General features: G+C 36.4%; 1 protein-coding gene across 2 annotated transcripts in view; it reads right to left on the bottom strand.

Annotated features, from left to right (window-relative positions):
* Glra3 (glycine receptor alpha 3) overlaps positions 1–12,938 on the bottom strand; it is a 158,438-nt gene that overhangs the window by 57,165 nt on the left and 88,335 nt on the right. For both annotated transcript variants that reach the window (XM_052752309.1, XM_052752308.1), the window contains exon 5: positions 3,703–3,785. In XM_052752309.1, coding sequence (XP_052608269.1) covers positions 3,703–3,785 — 83 coding nt within the window. The remainder of the gene's footprint in view (positions 1–3,702; positions 3,786–12,938) is intronic.

Here is a 12,938-nt window from a genome sequence, read left to right as displayed (position 1 = left end):
TGAGATTGTAATTTACTTTCAATATTTTTCTCTTCCTTTTCCTCCTTCCAAGCACTCTCATATACCCCTCAAATTCCTGGCCTCTTTTTTCATTAATTGTTGTCACATGTATATGTGTATAATTTCGTGCATGCGTGCGTGCGTGCGTGCGTGCGTGCGTGCGTGTGTGTGTGTGTGTGTGTGTGTGTGTATTCCTAAATATAACATGTTGAATCCGTATAATGTTACTTGTACCTTATATGTATGCTTTCAGGGCTGATTTTTTGGCAGTGGCTTTCTTTTGTTTCTTCATTTTACTTTTCTGTCACCAATTGGTATTTATGTAAATACCCCACATTCATAATGTCTTTTCCCTATGTTGTCTGTGCTAGTCTTTGGATATGAAGCACAGGATTAAAGTTTTGCTGCTGTGATGATAATTAAGGAGGCTGTCGTCTTTGACAGACAACTGTTATTGCCAGCAGGAGAGGCAAATTTACAAATGTCTTATGCTGTAAATAAAAAGCTAGAAATCAAATACAGGAAGCGGCAAGAAGCTCTGTTTCCCTGTATTCTGTTTCCCTGTATTCGGCTTTCGATGTCTCTGGAAATGTTCTGAAGAAGGCAAATACATGAAAGACCCTGGGTCCCACAAAATAGTATGATTAGCTTTCCTTATTTATTTTAATAATATTTTATTTCCTGTTTGAACATTTCATGTATGTATATAATGTGTCTTGTTTCACCCCCTTCTTCCTCTCCAGTTTCCCTTAGAATGCTAAACACATTTCTCTCTCAACTTCAATATTTGAAAAAAGTACTACTATTGACCCACTGAGTCTAATTATTGCTGCCCACGTGTGTCTGAGTATATGCCATCCACTGAGGAAAGTGCAACCCACTCGTGACTACTTTTTCAAAGAAGTATTGACTATTGTTCTCTCAGAAACCCTCAAGGACTAGTAACTCTTCAGTTAGGCATGAGACCTTGATGGCCCTTCCCCACCCTAGCTGGAATTTTTAACTTTCTTGCTTTCATGCAGGTCTTGTGCACAACAACCACAGTGGCTCCGAGCTCTACAACTCAGCTATCCCTCAAATGCTGTGGTTTTGCTCATCTCTTTATCAACTAACATTCATAGACTACCAGACCTCACTCTTCGCCCCTGCTCGCTCATCACTGCATCTCCTTCAGGTTTGTAGAATTTAGCTTTGACCTTTGTTATTCTCATCACGGTGGTTGTTCAACAATAACACTGGTTCTGTTTCCCATTCTTTAAATTCCATTCACTGTAGTTGTCCAATGTACCTCCTAAGACTGAGCTATATTGAGTTTAACTTGTCATCTGTGGCAACATTTTTCTAGAATTTCTTCCCAATAATATATAAATGAAAGGTTTTCTTGAGGGTGCAGTTCTTGTAGTGATTTTGCTTTCTTTCAGTAAATTCATCTGAAATCTTGAGCCAACATTCACATGTTTTCTTAATAATTTATCTTCAGTCCTAACTCCCTTTGACTGTAGACTTAAATATCCCAAACCACAAACATGTTAATATTGCATTTATTAACAACCCTATGAATATTTCATTTTCATATATTCCAATTATTTCTTAATGTGTTTGACATTATCCTACTTATATGATTGTTTTAGCTCTGACTCACAGGTACCCAGAACCTTTACATCCGCACTATATCCATCATCTCTATTGACTCCTGTTCCTTCCACATTCATTCCCCTTTGTTCCCCCTTTTCATATTTTCTTGTTTTATTCATGGGGGAGATAATTGGAATTTTCCTCTAGGACCTCCTTGAACATGCTAAGCAAGTGCTCTGTCTCCCCCTGAGTGATGTCATAAGTTCTCTCTTACGTTCTTACTTTTAAAAGGGACTCTCTAAGGAGCTCAAGATTGCCTTGAACTCATAATCCTCAGACCTCAGCCTCCCAAATACCTAAAATTACTGAACCACACTGTCCTGTTTTTTCCCCATTTTCTATTCCTATTCTTGGAATAGTATGAAAACTTATTGCATAATCTTGGTTCGTTGGTAAAACAATCTTTGAGGCAAAGCATCTGGTGTTAGCACGTGGCTCCATTGTCAAAGTGCTTGTGATCCAAACACGGGGACCTGATTTCAATCCTCACACACCCATAAGAATTTGAGTGTGCCTTCAAGCACAGTGCTGGGAGGTAGAGACAGGAAGATCCCTAGCGTTTTTTTTGGATTCCCAATAGCCAAGTCAGTGAGCTCCTAGCTAAAAATACGTAAGCAATAAAGTCGAGAAGCAATTGAAGAAGACACCTGATGTCTCTAGCCTCCACATGTACACATTCACCTGCACACATGTGCTCGCACAGGCACAGGCACGCACACACATGCAATAAATAAACAAGTAAATAAATAAATAATTACCAAATAGTTTCTTTGCTCCTTAAAGTTTGGGCAGTTCCCCTCTGACCTCTGAATAGCTTTCAGTAACCATGGTGCTGATGAACTGTTTTGTCCTGTGATCTGTTTTGCCAATTTGTGTGTGTGTGTGTGTGTGTGTGTGTGTGTGTGTGTGTGTGTGTATGTGTGTGTGTGAGTGTTGTTTCTCTATGTCCTAACATTGACCAAAATACACAGTCAACTGTCCTCAGGTTGCTTTACTTTGTTGCACAGAGTCCAGTGAACGTGCTGCTAGTCATTTTTCATTACTCAGCCTCCACTTACATTACTAAATATCTGAACACCCCAATTTTAGATTGCTTTGTTTTCAACTGCTTTGACATTTTATTCATACCTGTGTTTAATATTTAAGAGGCACTTACAGAATAAACTATTTCAAATTTAAAGTCAAGAGTTATTAGCAGAGAAATAGATATTTATAGATCCTGAAGAAAAACAGCTTTGTGGGGATGCAGGGGTTGGGCCATGTTCCCCCATGAGTTTTGTACGCCATCTAGTGACAACTCCACCTCACTACAAGACTCTCCTGTAAATCTATGAAGTCTGCAGATAAATTTTTCGATTTTCTTCAGGAGAGATTTCAAAGTAGAGCTTTCTTTAATATATATTACATAGAAATAAATTCTATATTTACTACTAGTTCCTTTTGATTAAATACTGTAAACCATTTTACTATTTATACAGTAATTACTACATACATATTTATTATTCATATACTATTATATCATTTATATTATTATAAAAATGTTTCATGAAACATGCACCTGGCACCTTGTTGTATGTTAGCATTAATCAATGATGTGCATGGGTCCATTTACCAAGATGACATTTGGAGGAAATCTGAAAGCTCTAGCGAGTATCTGATGCATTCAAAAGTCCTTTCTCCTGATGTGACACACACAGCAAATTCAGCAAAAATATCAAACACTGATTAATGGAAAATATAAAGTGTGGATCCAGGTGACTAGTTTCCATCAACTCTGGCTGTATACACATTACCCAGACACTCTACAGGATCATTTTCACAACTGAAAACATGGGGAGAAGTAAGTTTTTGTTGCAACTATGAGGTGACATGCAGAAAATAGACCTTTGAAGGCTTTCAGCAAATATAGATGGCATTTTGTTTCTATTGATGTGCCCATTTTACTTTTATTTACTCAATAAACATGTGTCCAGAGAATTACAAAATAAATGATCTGTCTAGCCACTAAAATGTTCATCCCCTCCATTTAAAAAAATGCTCAGGAAGAAGTCAGTTGCTCATACTTACAGCTTTCTAGTTGCATTATGCATGTTTGTACGTCCATTGGGAAATTCTTGAGATCCATTGGACAGGACAGTGTTAATGTTAACCTGAAAGGATGAAAGGAATTCTTTTAAAGGCAACTCTTTTACACCAACAAATGAATATTCTATTGCCTAGAGAAAACATTTTTTATGTTGACAGTGACGAAAACTGTACTGCTGATTTTTTTCCAACTTAAGAATGTTATTTATTCTGAAATATCTATGTATTTACAAATTAATCTGGTTTTTTTTGGCAAGAAAGACAGTGAAGTATCATTACAAGTATAACATTCTGTACATTTACTTTTTCATCTGTTTATTATTTTTTTCTCTTAGAATATAGTAGAAATGCCTAGAAGAGGCCTTTCCTTCAAAAAATGGTTTCCAGAAGATAAATCTGAGTGTGGATTCTATAGAATTACCAAATGGCAAAAGGCACATTTCATTTAAAATCCTATTACTACAATTTAAGAGGTCAGTATATTCTGGAAAAGTGAAATTCTAAATTTGGAAAAACGAGGTGTAGAGGAATAATCCTATATGACAAATCTGGTCATTTTTGCAGCTCTCTCTGGCAAGTTGTCAGTGGATAGAGAGGCGTTGAGCACAGCAAATTTGATGAACTTGAATGTTTGTTAGTAGAGTGAGCAGTGGTTCCTGCCTCTGGCTTGAACATTCTATCAGGTTCCACAGGAGCCAGGAAATAGTTCTATAGAATTGTGACATAATTTCATGCTCATGAAACCAGTTTCTGATTTTTTATTCACTTGAAGGAAATGCAGAAGTCCTACACCAGCATCCTGCCCTTGTAACGAGAACTCTTGCACCCCCAGAGACTTAACAAGTATGTCCCATATGATCCATTACAAATATATATATATACACATATACATATGCATGTGTATACACATATGCATGTGTGCATACACATGCATTTTATATTGTACATATATTAACACACACATGTATATATACATATATATATGTATATATTAAAATATATTACTGGTATATCTTCCATTTTTACCAAGAATTTGTGGCTTATGAAACTGGGAGAGAGGAAGAGAGGGAGGTCCAGATGCATGGTCAATATTCTTCCAAGTTTTTTTCAGAGAAATCCCACTCAGCCACTTTGATTAATTTCTTCACTGACATCCATTGTACTAGTGAGCATGCCACATGGTTAGTTTGCTTAAGCTTTGTGACCAGAGGCATATTACTCCAAACTCCCTAAACAATACCTTTTTCATCTCTAAAATGAAGATGGCAATGGTGTCTATTGGAGAATTGAGATGTGTAATCATGAGTTGTGTGTGGAATATTCTTTGATAAGTGTTTGACACATAGGAAATACTGAATGCTTATTAAATTTAAATGATTAACTGTTGACTCCCCCATATTCTCTGCCTCAAAATTCTAATGTATGGACATAAAGATGAATTAATTAAATAATACATGGGAATTATTTATACTTTGACAAAAAAATAACTAGCAATCTAACAAATACAGCTATATTCTCTGAAATGGCGTTTTTATGTAGACCGTAGACATAAAGTTACAATGATATATAGTCTCTAGTGAATATCTGGCTGACATAGGTCCAATTAGAAGTGCTGGGGAGACATAAATGGACAGACAAACGGGATTGCTGGATTTTTAAGAGTCCCAGAAGGATCATTGGGTAATTCGTTCAAGTTAGAGTCCTTAGCAAACTAAAATAATCAGAGATCTCGATATTCAAAAGCAGTACTTTTTTTCTGGTCTTCCTAGCTAGGTTAAGTAATACTAAGTAATAGAGTGTATTTACAACATACTCTCTTCAAAAGACAATTTTAAAACTAGGCAGACAAGATGTTCCCTGCCTTATGAAAGGGTTTATCAGGAGAGAAGGCATGTGCTCATTCTGAAATGCACACATACTCATTTTCCAAATATCCAAGGCTCTTGCCAGCCAGTTTCCAGCACTGACTTGCAGAATGCTCTGACCTTTGGTGAGGAAGTAAAAAGTATTTTCAAATTCTTCTCCACACTCTCACCATGAATGTGTTGTCAAATTTATATCCTGGCTATTTCTCTGGCATAAGACAGGAGCTGTTACATAATTCCAACAGCAAAAAAAAAAAAAAAAAAAAAAAAGTTCAAAGGAATTATTTGACTAAGCAAAAACCATTTGCGAAAAACCTGTTGCAAATCATAGTCTATAAAATCCTATTTTTGACTTTGTTTTCTTTTATTTAATGTAAAATATTGATTAAACAAAACACTGATTGAAAGCAAGTATCTGCTGGTTGCAATATTGAATTTGTTTATCAAAATAAGACATGCAAATTTAAGATGTGTTCTGACCTGTGTTCTGACCACATCAAAGTTAACTAAGTAAAGAAGCAATGACTCATGTTCTGTTTGGGACTTGAATTACTACTTGTTTAAGGAGGACACTGAGTCCTCTTTCTGAGACAAGATAAGTAAACAGGATATGCGCTTCTTACTGCTCCCTAAGAAGTCTTGAATTACTGAAATAGTGACTTTCAAAAGGCTGACTCATCTTTGAAAATCACTGGCCTCATTAAAATTTAATTATTATCCATTTTTAAAGTAACATTGCTTATAGAGTTGTGTCTGTCCCAATGTCTGAAATTAAATATGTTTTTGACCCCACCATAGCTTTTTAACTCAAAATAAGTATGTTTATGTTTTATTGATATATAATTAATTGCAATAATAACATTTTTTGCTCAAATACATATTACAATATTTCCTAAAATTTTGTAATTTGCTTACATAAAGACAGTGTCTCTTGCTCAATAATGTAAGGAGCTTTTTAAGAGTTTCTGTAATACTATACTAACACATTCATGGCACTTATTTATTTTGTAGTAGGAAGGAGTCCAAATATTTTGTAGATAATAACTCATTGCTCTGTAAAACAAATTCACAAGACAGGTAAAAAATATTCACCCTCTTTAAGTGAGAAAACTTAAGAGTTAACATAACTAACCTGATATTATGTAACAGAAATGGGCAAGGCAGAATTTACAACTTGATGAGGGTATGTCTAACCTATATTCCAAGGTCTTAACCTTTAAGAAAACTGTCACTCAAATGCATTGGGTCATTTCAGTTTTATATATTATAATAACACAAGAATTGATAAAAATGCATACACTTAGTTCTTAAATGTGAAGTAAGACAGATAAATAATCTTTTTACAATAGTTAGAAAGATGTGATTAGGCTGCAGGAAGCATAAGAAATTTCCCCAGTGATTTTACATAATTGTGTGGTTTGTATGTGATAATGAATGATTTCATGGGGAATAAATAACTGAGAATAGATCCAAGTATAGGAACACCAGGACAGAGATCAAAAACTGTTACGATGAATTAAATCTGGGAGGAATTTTTTGTCAACTTATCATTGAAAACACACAAATCTAACCAACCTATCACAAAAGCAATAGTATCATTGATGATCCCTGTGGGAAGTTTACGTGAACAAATTATGAATCTTAAAAAAAAATGCTTGTTTATAGACATGCTATATTCCCAAACATGTATTTTTCAGCATTATAAATAGACTCTCCAATGAATGAACAACATTTTAGGAAGCATGAGTTGACATAAGTCCCTTTTTTTGTTTACATCCATTAGTATCTTGTCAGTGATCAAAAATAAATATATATTCTGCAGGTATACTTTAATGGCTTACACAATTAAATTTCATAGAAATAGAAATTTTATCTGGCTCAAATTTCAGTTGAAATTGTGATCACCGAGGTGCATGCAACACCTCTGGAAAAAAATGTTCTTGTGGTTTGATTTTAAAAGAATGAGGCATGTGTGGTATTAGTAGCCAAATTGCAAGTGTGCTGATGGAGTAGCCAGTATTTAATATTGAACTGACTCTGATGTGCTTCAATGCCTTCTGATGAGGATCACCCTTTGGTTGGCTTTGTTTGCTTTCTCTTTTGGAAAGATTCAAGTGAAAGCTGTAGTGCCTATTGTATGCCTGACACCATGCTAAATGGTTCCCCTTCATTATTTGGGGCTTGATTTAGTTGCTATTATTGTTTTCATAGATAAAAGGAAAATGACGATTTCTTTTTTTTAAGGAAAGAGCCTTGTCTCAAATCACAGCTAGTAACCAGCAAAGTCCAGATCAGGGCTGGAAGATTGTCGTCAGTCTTCCTAGGGTCTCAAGTCTTCCCCACATCTCCTGCTGTGCATACCAAAACTGAGAGGCATGCCAGAATTTTACTTGTACCATGTCTAAGGATTAAAGACTCAGCTAACATTCTGACATGGGAACACACTGTTCACTTGGAAAAAGAGAAGGCTTGTTTGCAAGTTTGCTTTAAAAATAGTGTGTTTTCCAACTCTTTCTTCCAGAGTCGTCACGTAACTGGCTGTACACATATATTCATCCAAATCCATTGCGCTGGTCCAGGGAGACTTGTGGAGATGGGAGAAGTATTCTTGCTGTTTGCTTTCCCCTAATCATAAATTCTGTTATTTCTGACTCAGGAATTTTGTGTTTTCAGGAACCATAAAACAGATAGAGGTTAACTTTATAAGCAGGATAAAATACAATTTGAAACTTAATCTTGAAGCAAATGTCTGACTCCAAACCCCTCATCCAAACGGCAATTTATTTAACTGTTTTTAGCATAATCTGTAGATATGATTTAAAATTTTAAATAGTTCTATAAATCATAAAAACCAGTCACACCAAAGCTGGAGCGTTGGCTCAGTGATTAAGAGCACCTGGTGCTTTTTCAAGGACCTGTGTTTGGTTTCCAGAATCTACATGGAACCTTGTAGCCATCCATAATTCCAGGGGATCTGATGCACCCTTTTGACTTCTGTAGGTCCCTGGCACACGTGTGATGCTTATATGTATATACAGGCAAAATCCTTATACACTTAAAATAAATCAATCTAAGAATATATTTCTTTAAGTTCACAGCTTTATTTCACCCCCTTGTACCTCAGTTCTACTTCCTCAGTGTTACTTTCTTCAGCTATTTTTTGATTATTTATGTTAATATAGCTATGCTATTATAAAATGATTGCATGTGTTATTTAGTACTTGAAATTGTCTGTGTAATAGCCTATAGGGGAAATATAAGATTTTTTTTAAACAGTCTCATAACCTATTCTATGCATACTTAACTTCCCACCAAGCCCAAAACATACTTGTAGTTAAACAAATATCACACAATTACATGTTAGGAGTCTGTGATTAATGTTTGTGTAATGGTTGGTAATTCGCATAATTACTGCTCTTGCATCGTGGTTTTTTTTTCCCTTTATATTAATAAGTGTCTCATGTTAACCATCTTTACATTTTTGTATTCTTATGGCTGCTTCAGATTCTACTCGTTCTCACTGCCACTTAATCCTTCTTAGTGGCTGAACACAGCAGGGCGTCTGTATGTGCTGTTTCAATGGAAATTCCTCCTTTTTGTCTGCTCCGCCTTTCAACTTATGCTTGGGCTTCTTTACTGATGCTCAGATTTTTACATTCTTCTGCCATCTGACTCTGTGTGTGTGTGTGTGTGTGTGTGTGTGTGTGTGTGTGTGTGTGTGTGCTTTGATTCTACTTTCTTGGAAGTTTCCTCTATCTTACCTAATTTTTCCCACTGCTTGCTCTTATAGTGTATTAATGTCTCTATTTTCTTTTTCATTTCTAGAAGTATCATTTTATACATGCAATTATATTTGTCCAGAGAATGTATAAATACTCTTTTTTGCCCTTTCTTCAGTCATGTCTTTGTTAATGTTTCTTTTACTTTTGTTTTCTCTTTCTCTTTGCTTGTTTCACTGGTCTCTACCATTTAAAAAAAAAAAAGAAGAAGACAAGATATTTTCAAATGGCTGTTTCGGAGATTGAGACACTAAAAGTTATTTGGAATACAACTGAAGTGAGATTGTTTATTGCATAATGCTCATAGCTATAGGATGATATGGCAATACAACTGCCAGCATCTATGGCTCTTTTCGCTAGGGCAGCTAAGTTCCACCTTGAAGTATATTTATCTGTGTACTGCACAACAGATGTTTCATTATGACTTTCAGAATGTTAGTGTTCATCAAGGCATGTAACTATTTCCTTTACAACCTCATTACATTCTCGTGTTCTTGATTTGATGTTTTTTGAGAATTGCAGATGATGTCTATATCTTAGCTCCTGGAACCCTTGGAAACACCCCTTGATGTTTTCTATCCTGCTTCTGTCCAAGTCTAAAAGCAAGAAAAGAAATCCTTGATTGAAGAGCACAGGTGATGAAATCACAGGAGGTTCACTGATGTCCCTGAGAGTTTAAATCCACTCTCCTTTTCTTTCTTCTTCTTCTTCTTTTTTTTTTCATTTTAGTTCTTTGCTATCTTGCAGTTTTTTTTTTTTTTTGAGGTCCTTCTTGCCTAAAATTCCCAAAACTTTGAAGATCTTAATGGCTTTCTGTCTTCTGTTATTTTTCCACTTTGTCTTGTGTTCTACCATCTCTGTCTAAGTCAGTTCTCACATTCATTTCTGAGCTTCCTAGATGACGTTCTCCCCATGTGGCTGTTGCTGATTTATTGTCTGATGGTTTCAACTTCCTGTGCACCAGAGCCGTCTTTCTCTGTCCCTCAGTTCAACTAATTATCTTAGTGAGATTTAAAGAGAAAATGCAGGTGACTGCCCAAGTTCACTGGCTTGCACTTGCCAGGACCTTCTGCCTTCTTCAAACAGGCAAGGAAGCCAGATCTCACAGGAAACAGCATGGATGCTCCATTTGCAAACTGAACAAGATTTGTTTTCCAGTTCAGTTGTTTTTCTAACAAAGAAACTGAAGATTTGGAGCATTTGAAGATTTCAAAGTCCTGTGATATATCCAAAATCAACTCACAAAAAAATATTTTTTGTTTGATCATTTGATCCAGGATACAGGGATGACTATGAACCAAAAGACCATCTGTTTCATCTGAATTCATACTGAAAGATAAAAGACACATTCTGAATCTTTCCATAGCCCTTTCTCCAAATATTAGAAGAAATACAAGCTATCTATAATGGATGACACCATTTACAAAACAGAAAAAAAGCATCATCATTCCTCTATTTTCAAACAAAATACTTCAGCATTTACAAGGGACACAGTAATAAGGTCTTGATAATTATATATAAATTCTCTTTTAAATAAACGTTAGTATTTTTAGCATAATGTATTTTAACTGGAGGAGTTGTTTTGGTCTTAAAAGTATACAATAAATCTGTTTTATCAGATGAATCCCAAATGGACAGACTTCATTGTTACACGATTTCAAGATATCATCTTGTTATCAAAAGTTCCTCCCCACAAAGAGGACTCTTTTATTTTAATAATGTGGGAATGTGTGAGAGCTTAGCTCTTACTTATTAATTACCATTTTAACTTTCAACAGATTTGTGGGGGGAGGGTTCCCTGCACATTGTGACACACATGTGGAGGTCAGATGACAACTTTCAGGAGTTGGTCCTTTTCTCTCAGCATATGGGTCCTAGGAATCAGACTCATGTCATTAGTTGCTGTGGAATGTGCCTCAACCCACTGAGACATCTTGATAGCCCCATTTTCTGACTCCAATAAATAAATGCCCATCATCTTATTGGATACATTTCACACACACACACACACACACACACACACACACACACACACACAAAATTTCAATTCTGTCAAATGAAATAATCAGCACACTCTAATTTTGCCAAAAAAAAAAAAAGATTGTCCCATGATCCCTGGTGCTATATATTATAAAGAAACTTTACTTAAAATTTGTATTATAATTAATTAACTCATTAATTAATTGGTGCATGTACATGGATGCATGTGTAAATGGGCATCCCATAGCACATGAATGAAGGGAAACTCACAGGAGTCAATTATCTCTTTCCACCTTGGGAATTGAATTCAGGCTGCTAGGCTTGGCAGCAGGCGTCCTTCCCTGCTGAGCCATCTTGCCAGCTCTGGTGACACGTTATTGTTATTTTTTTTTTAATAACCTGTGCCACAAGAAAGCTATCTGAGAAACCCCATCCAACTACTGAGGGATCTGGATGCAGAGATCCATGGCTAGGCCCCGGGTCGAGCTCTGGGAGTCCAATTAGCGAGAATGAGGAGGGTTTATATGAGCGAGAATTGTTGAGACCAAGGTTGGATAAAGCACAGGGACAAATAGCCAAACGAATGGAAACACATGAACTATGAACCAATGGCTGAGGGGCCCCCAACTTGATCAGACCCTCTGAATGGGTGAGACAGTTGATTGGCTTGGTCTGTTTGGGAGGCATCCAGGCAGTGGGACCGGGTCCTGTGCTCATTGCATGAGTTGGCTGCTTGAAACCTGGGGCCTATGCAGGATCGCTTGGCTCGGCCTGGGAGGAGGGGACTGGACTTACCTGGACTGAGTCTACCAGGTTGATCTCAGTCCTCGGGGGAGGCTTTGCCCTGGAGGAGGTGGGAATGGGGGGTGGGCTGGGGGGAAGGTGAGGGGGGCGGGAGGGGGGAGAACAAGGGAATCCGTGGCTGATATGTAGAACTGAATTGTATTGCAAAATAAAAAAAAAAAAAAAAAAAAGAAAAAGAAAAGAAAGCTATCTGGACAGGTTAACAGTTTTAGCAGAAAACAGAATGCTACAATTGATAAAGGTATGCATGTAAGTTTCTTGACATTGCACTCAGGAGTTTTTACATACCGAGCTAGCACTCAGCCACGGCAGGACACCAGCAGAAGCACAAATACAACCTTTGATTAGCAGGGAAGAATTACACTTGTTCCATGTGTACCTTATCATGAATTTCTTGGTAATCACCATGAGTCCGCAACACGGAAGGGTCAGGATGTTGATAACGAGCTAATGGAATCTGTCACATACTGTATGCATTTATTTTCTAAGTAATACATAACTCATTTTAAAAAATCCGAACAACATAAATTTACTTAGGGTAAAATTGATAGTTTTTTATTGCGGCATAAATCCTACCTCTCATTTCTGTAATTGATCATTTTTAATAAATTTATGAGTTTCCTTCTAAAGTTCTTTCATAGATCCGTGCACATAGGCATGTGCTGATTAAAATTGTGATAGATTTTTAAGAAAGGTATCACCGATTGATTTTGTCATTCTGTATACATCACAGGACATACTTGAGTAAGCCTATTAATAGATGGTGCAGCTTATTGCACATCTAGTGTGC

This window comes from Peromyscus californicus, unplaced genomic scaffold, assembly GCF_007827085.1.
Source record: "Peromyscus californicus insignis strain IS unplaced genomic scaffold, ASM782708v3 Scaffold_23__1_contigs__length_62951481, whole genome shotgun sequence".
NCBI lineage: Eukaryota > Metazoa > Chordata > Mammalia > Rodentia > Cricetidae > Peromyscus > Peromyscus californicus.
The sequence above is the reverse complement of the archived record's forward strand: the minus strand, read 5'-3'. Positions and strand labels throughout refer to the sequence as shown.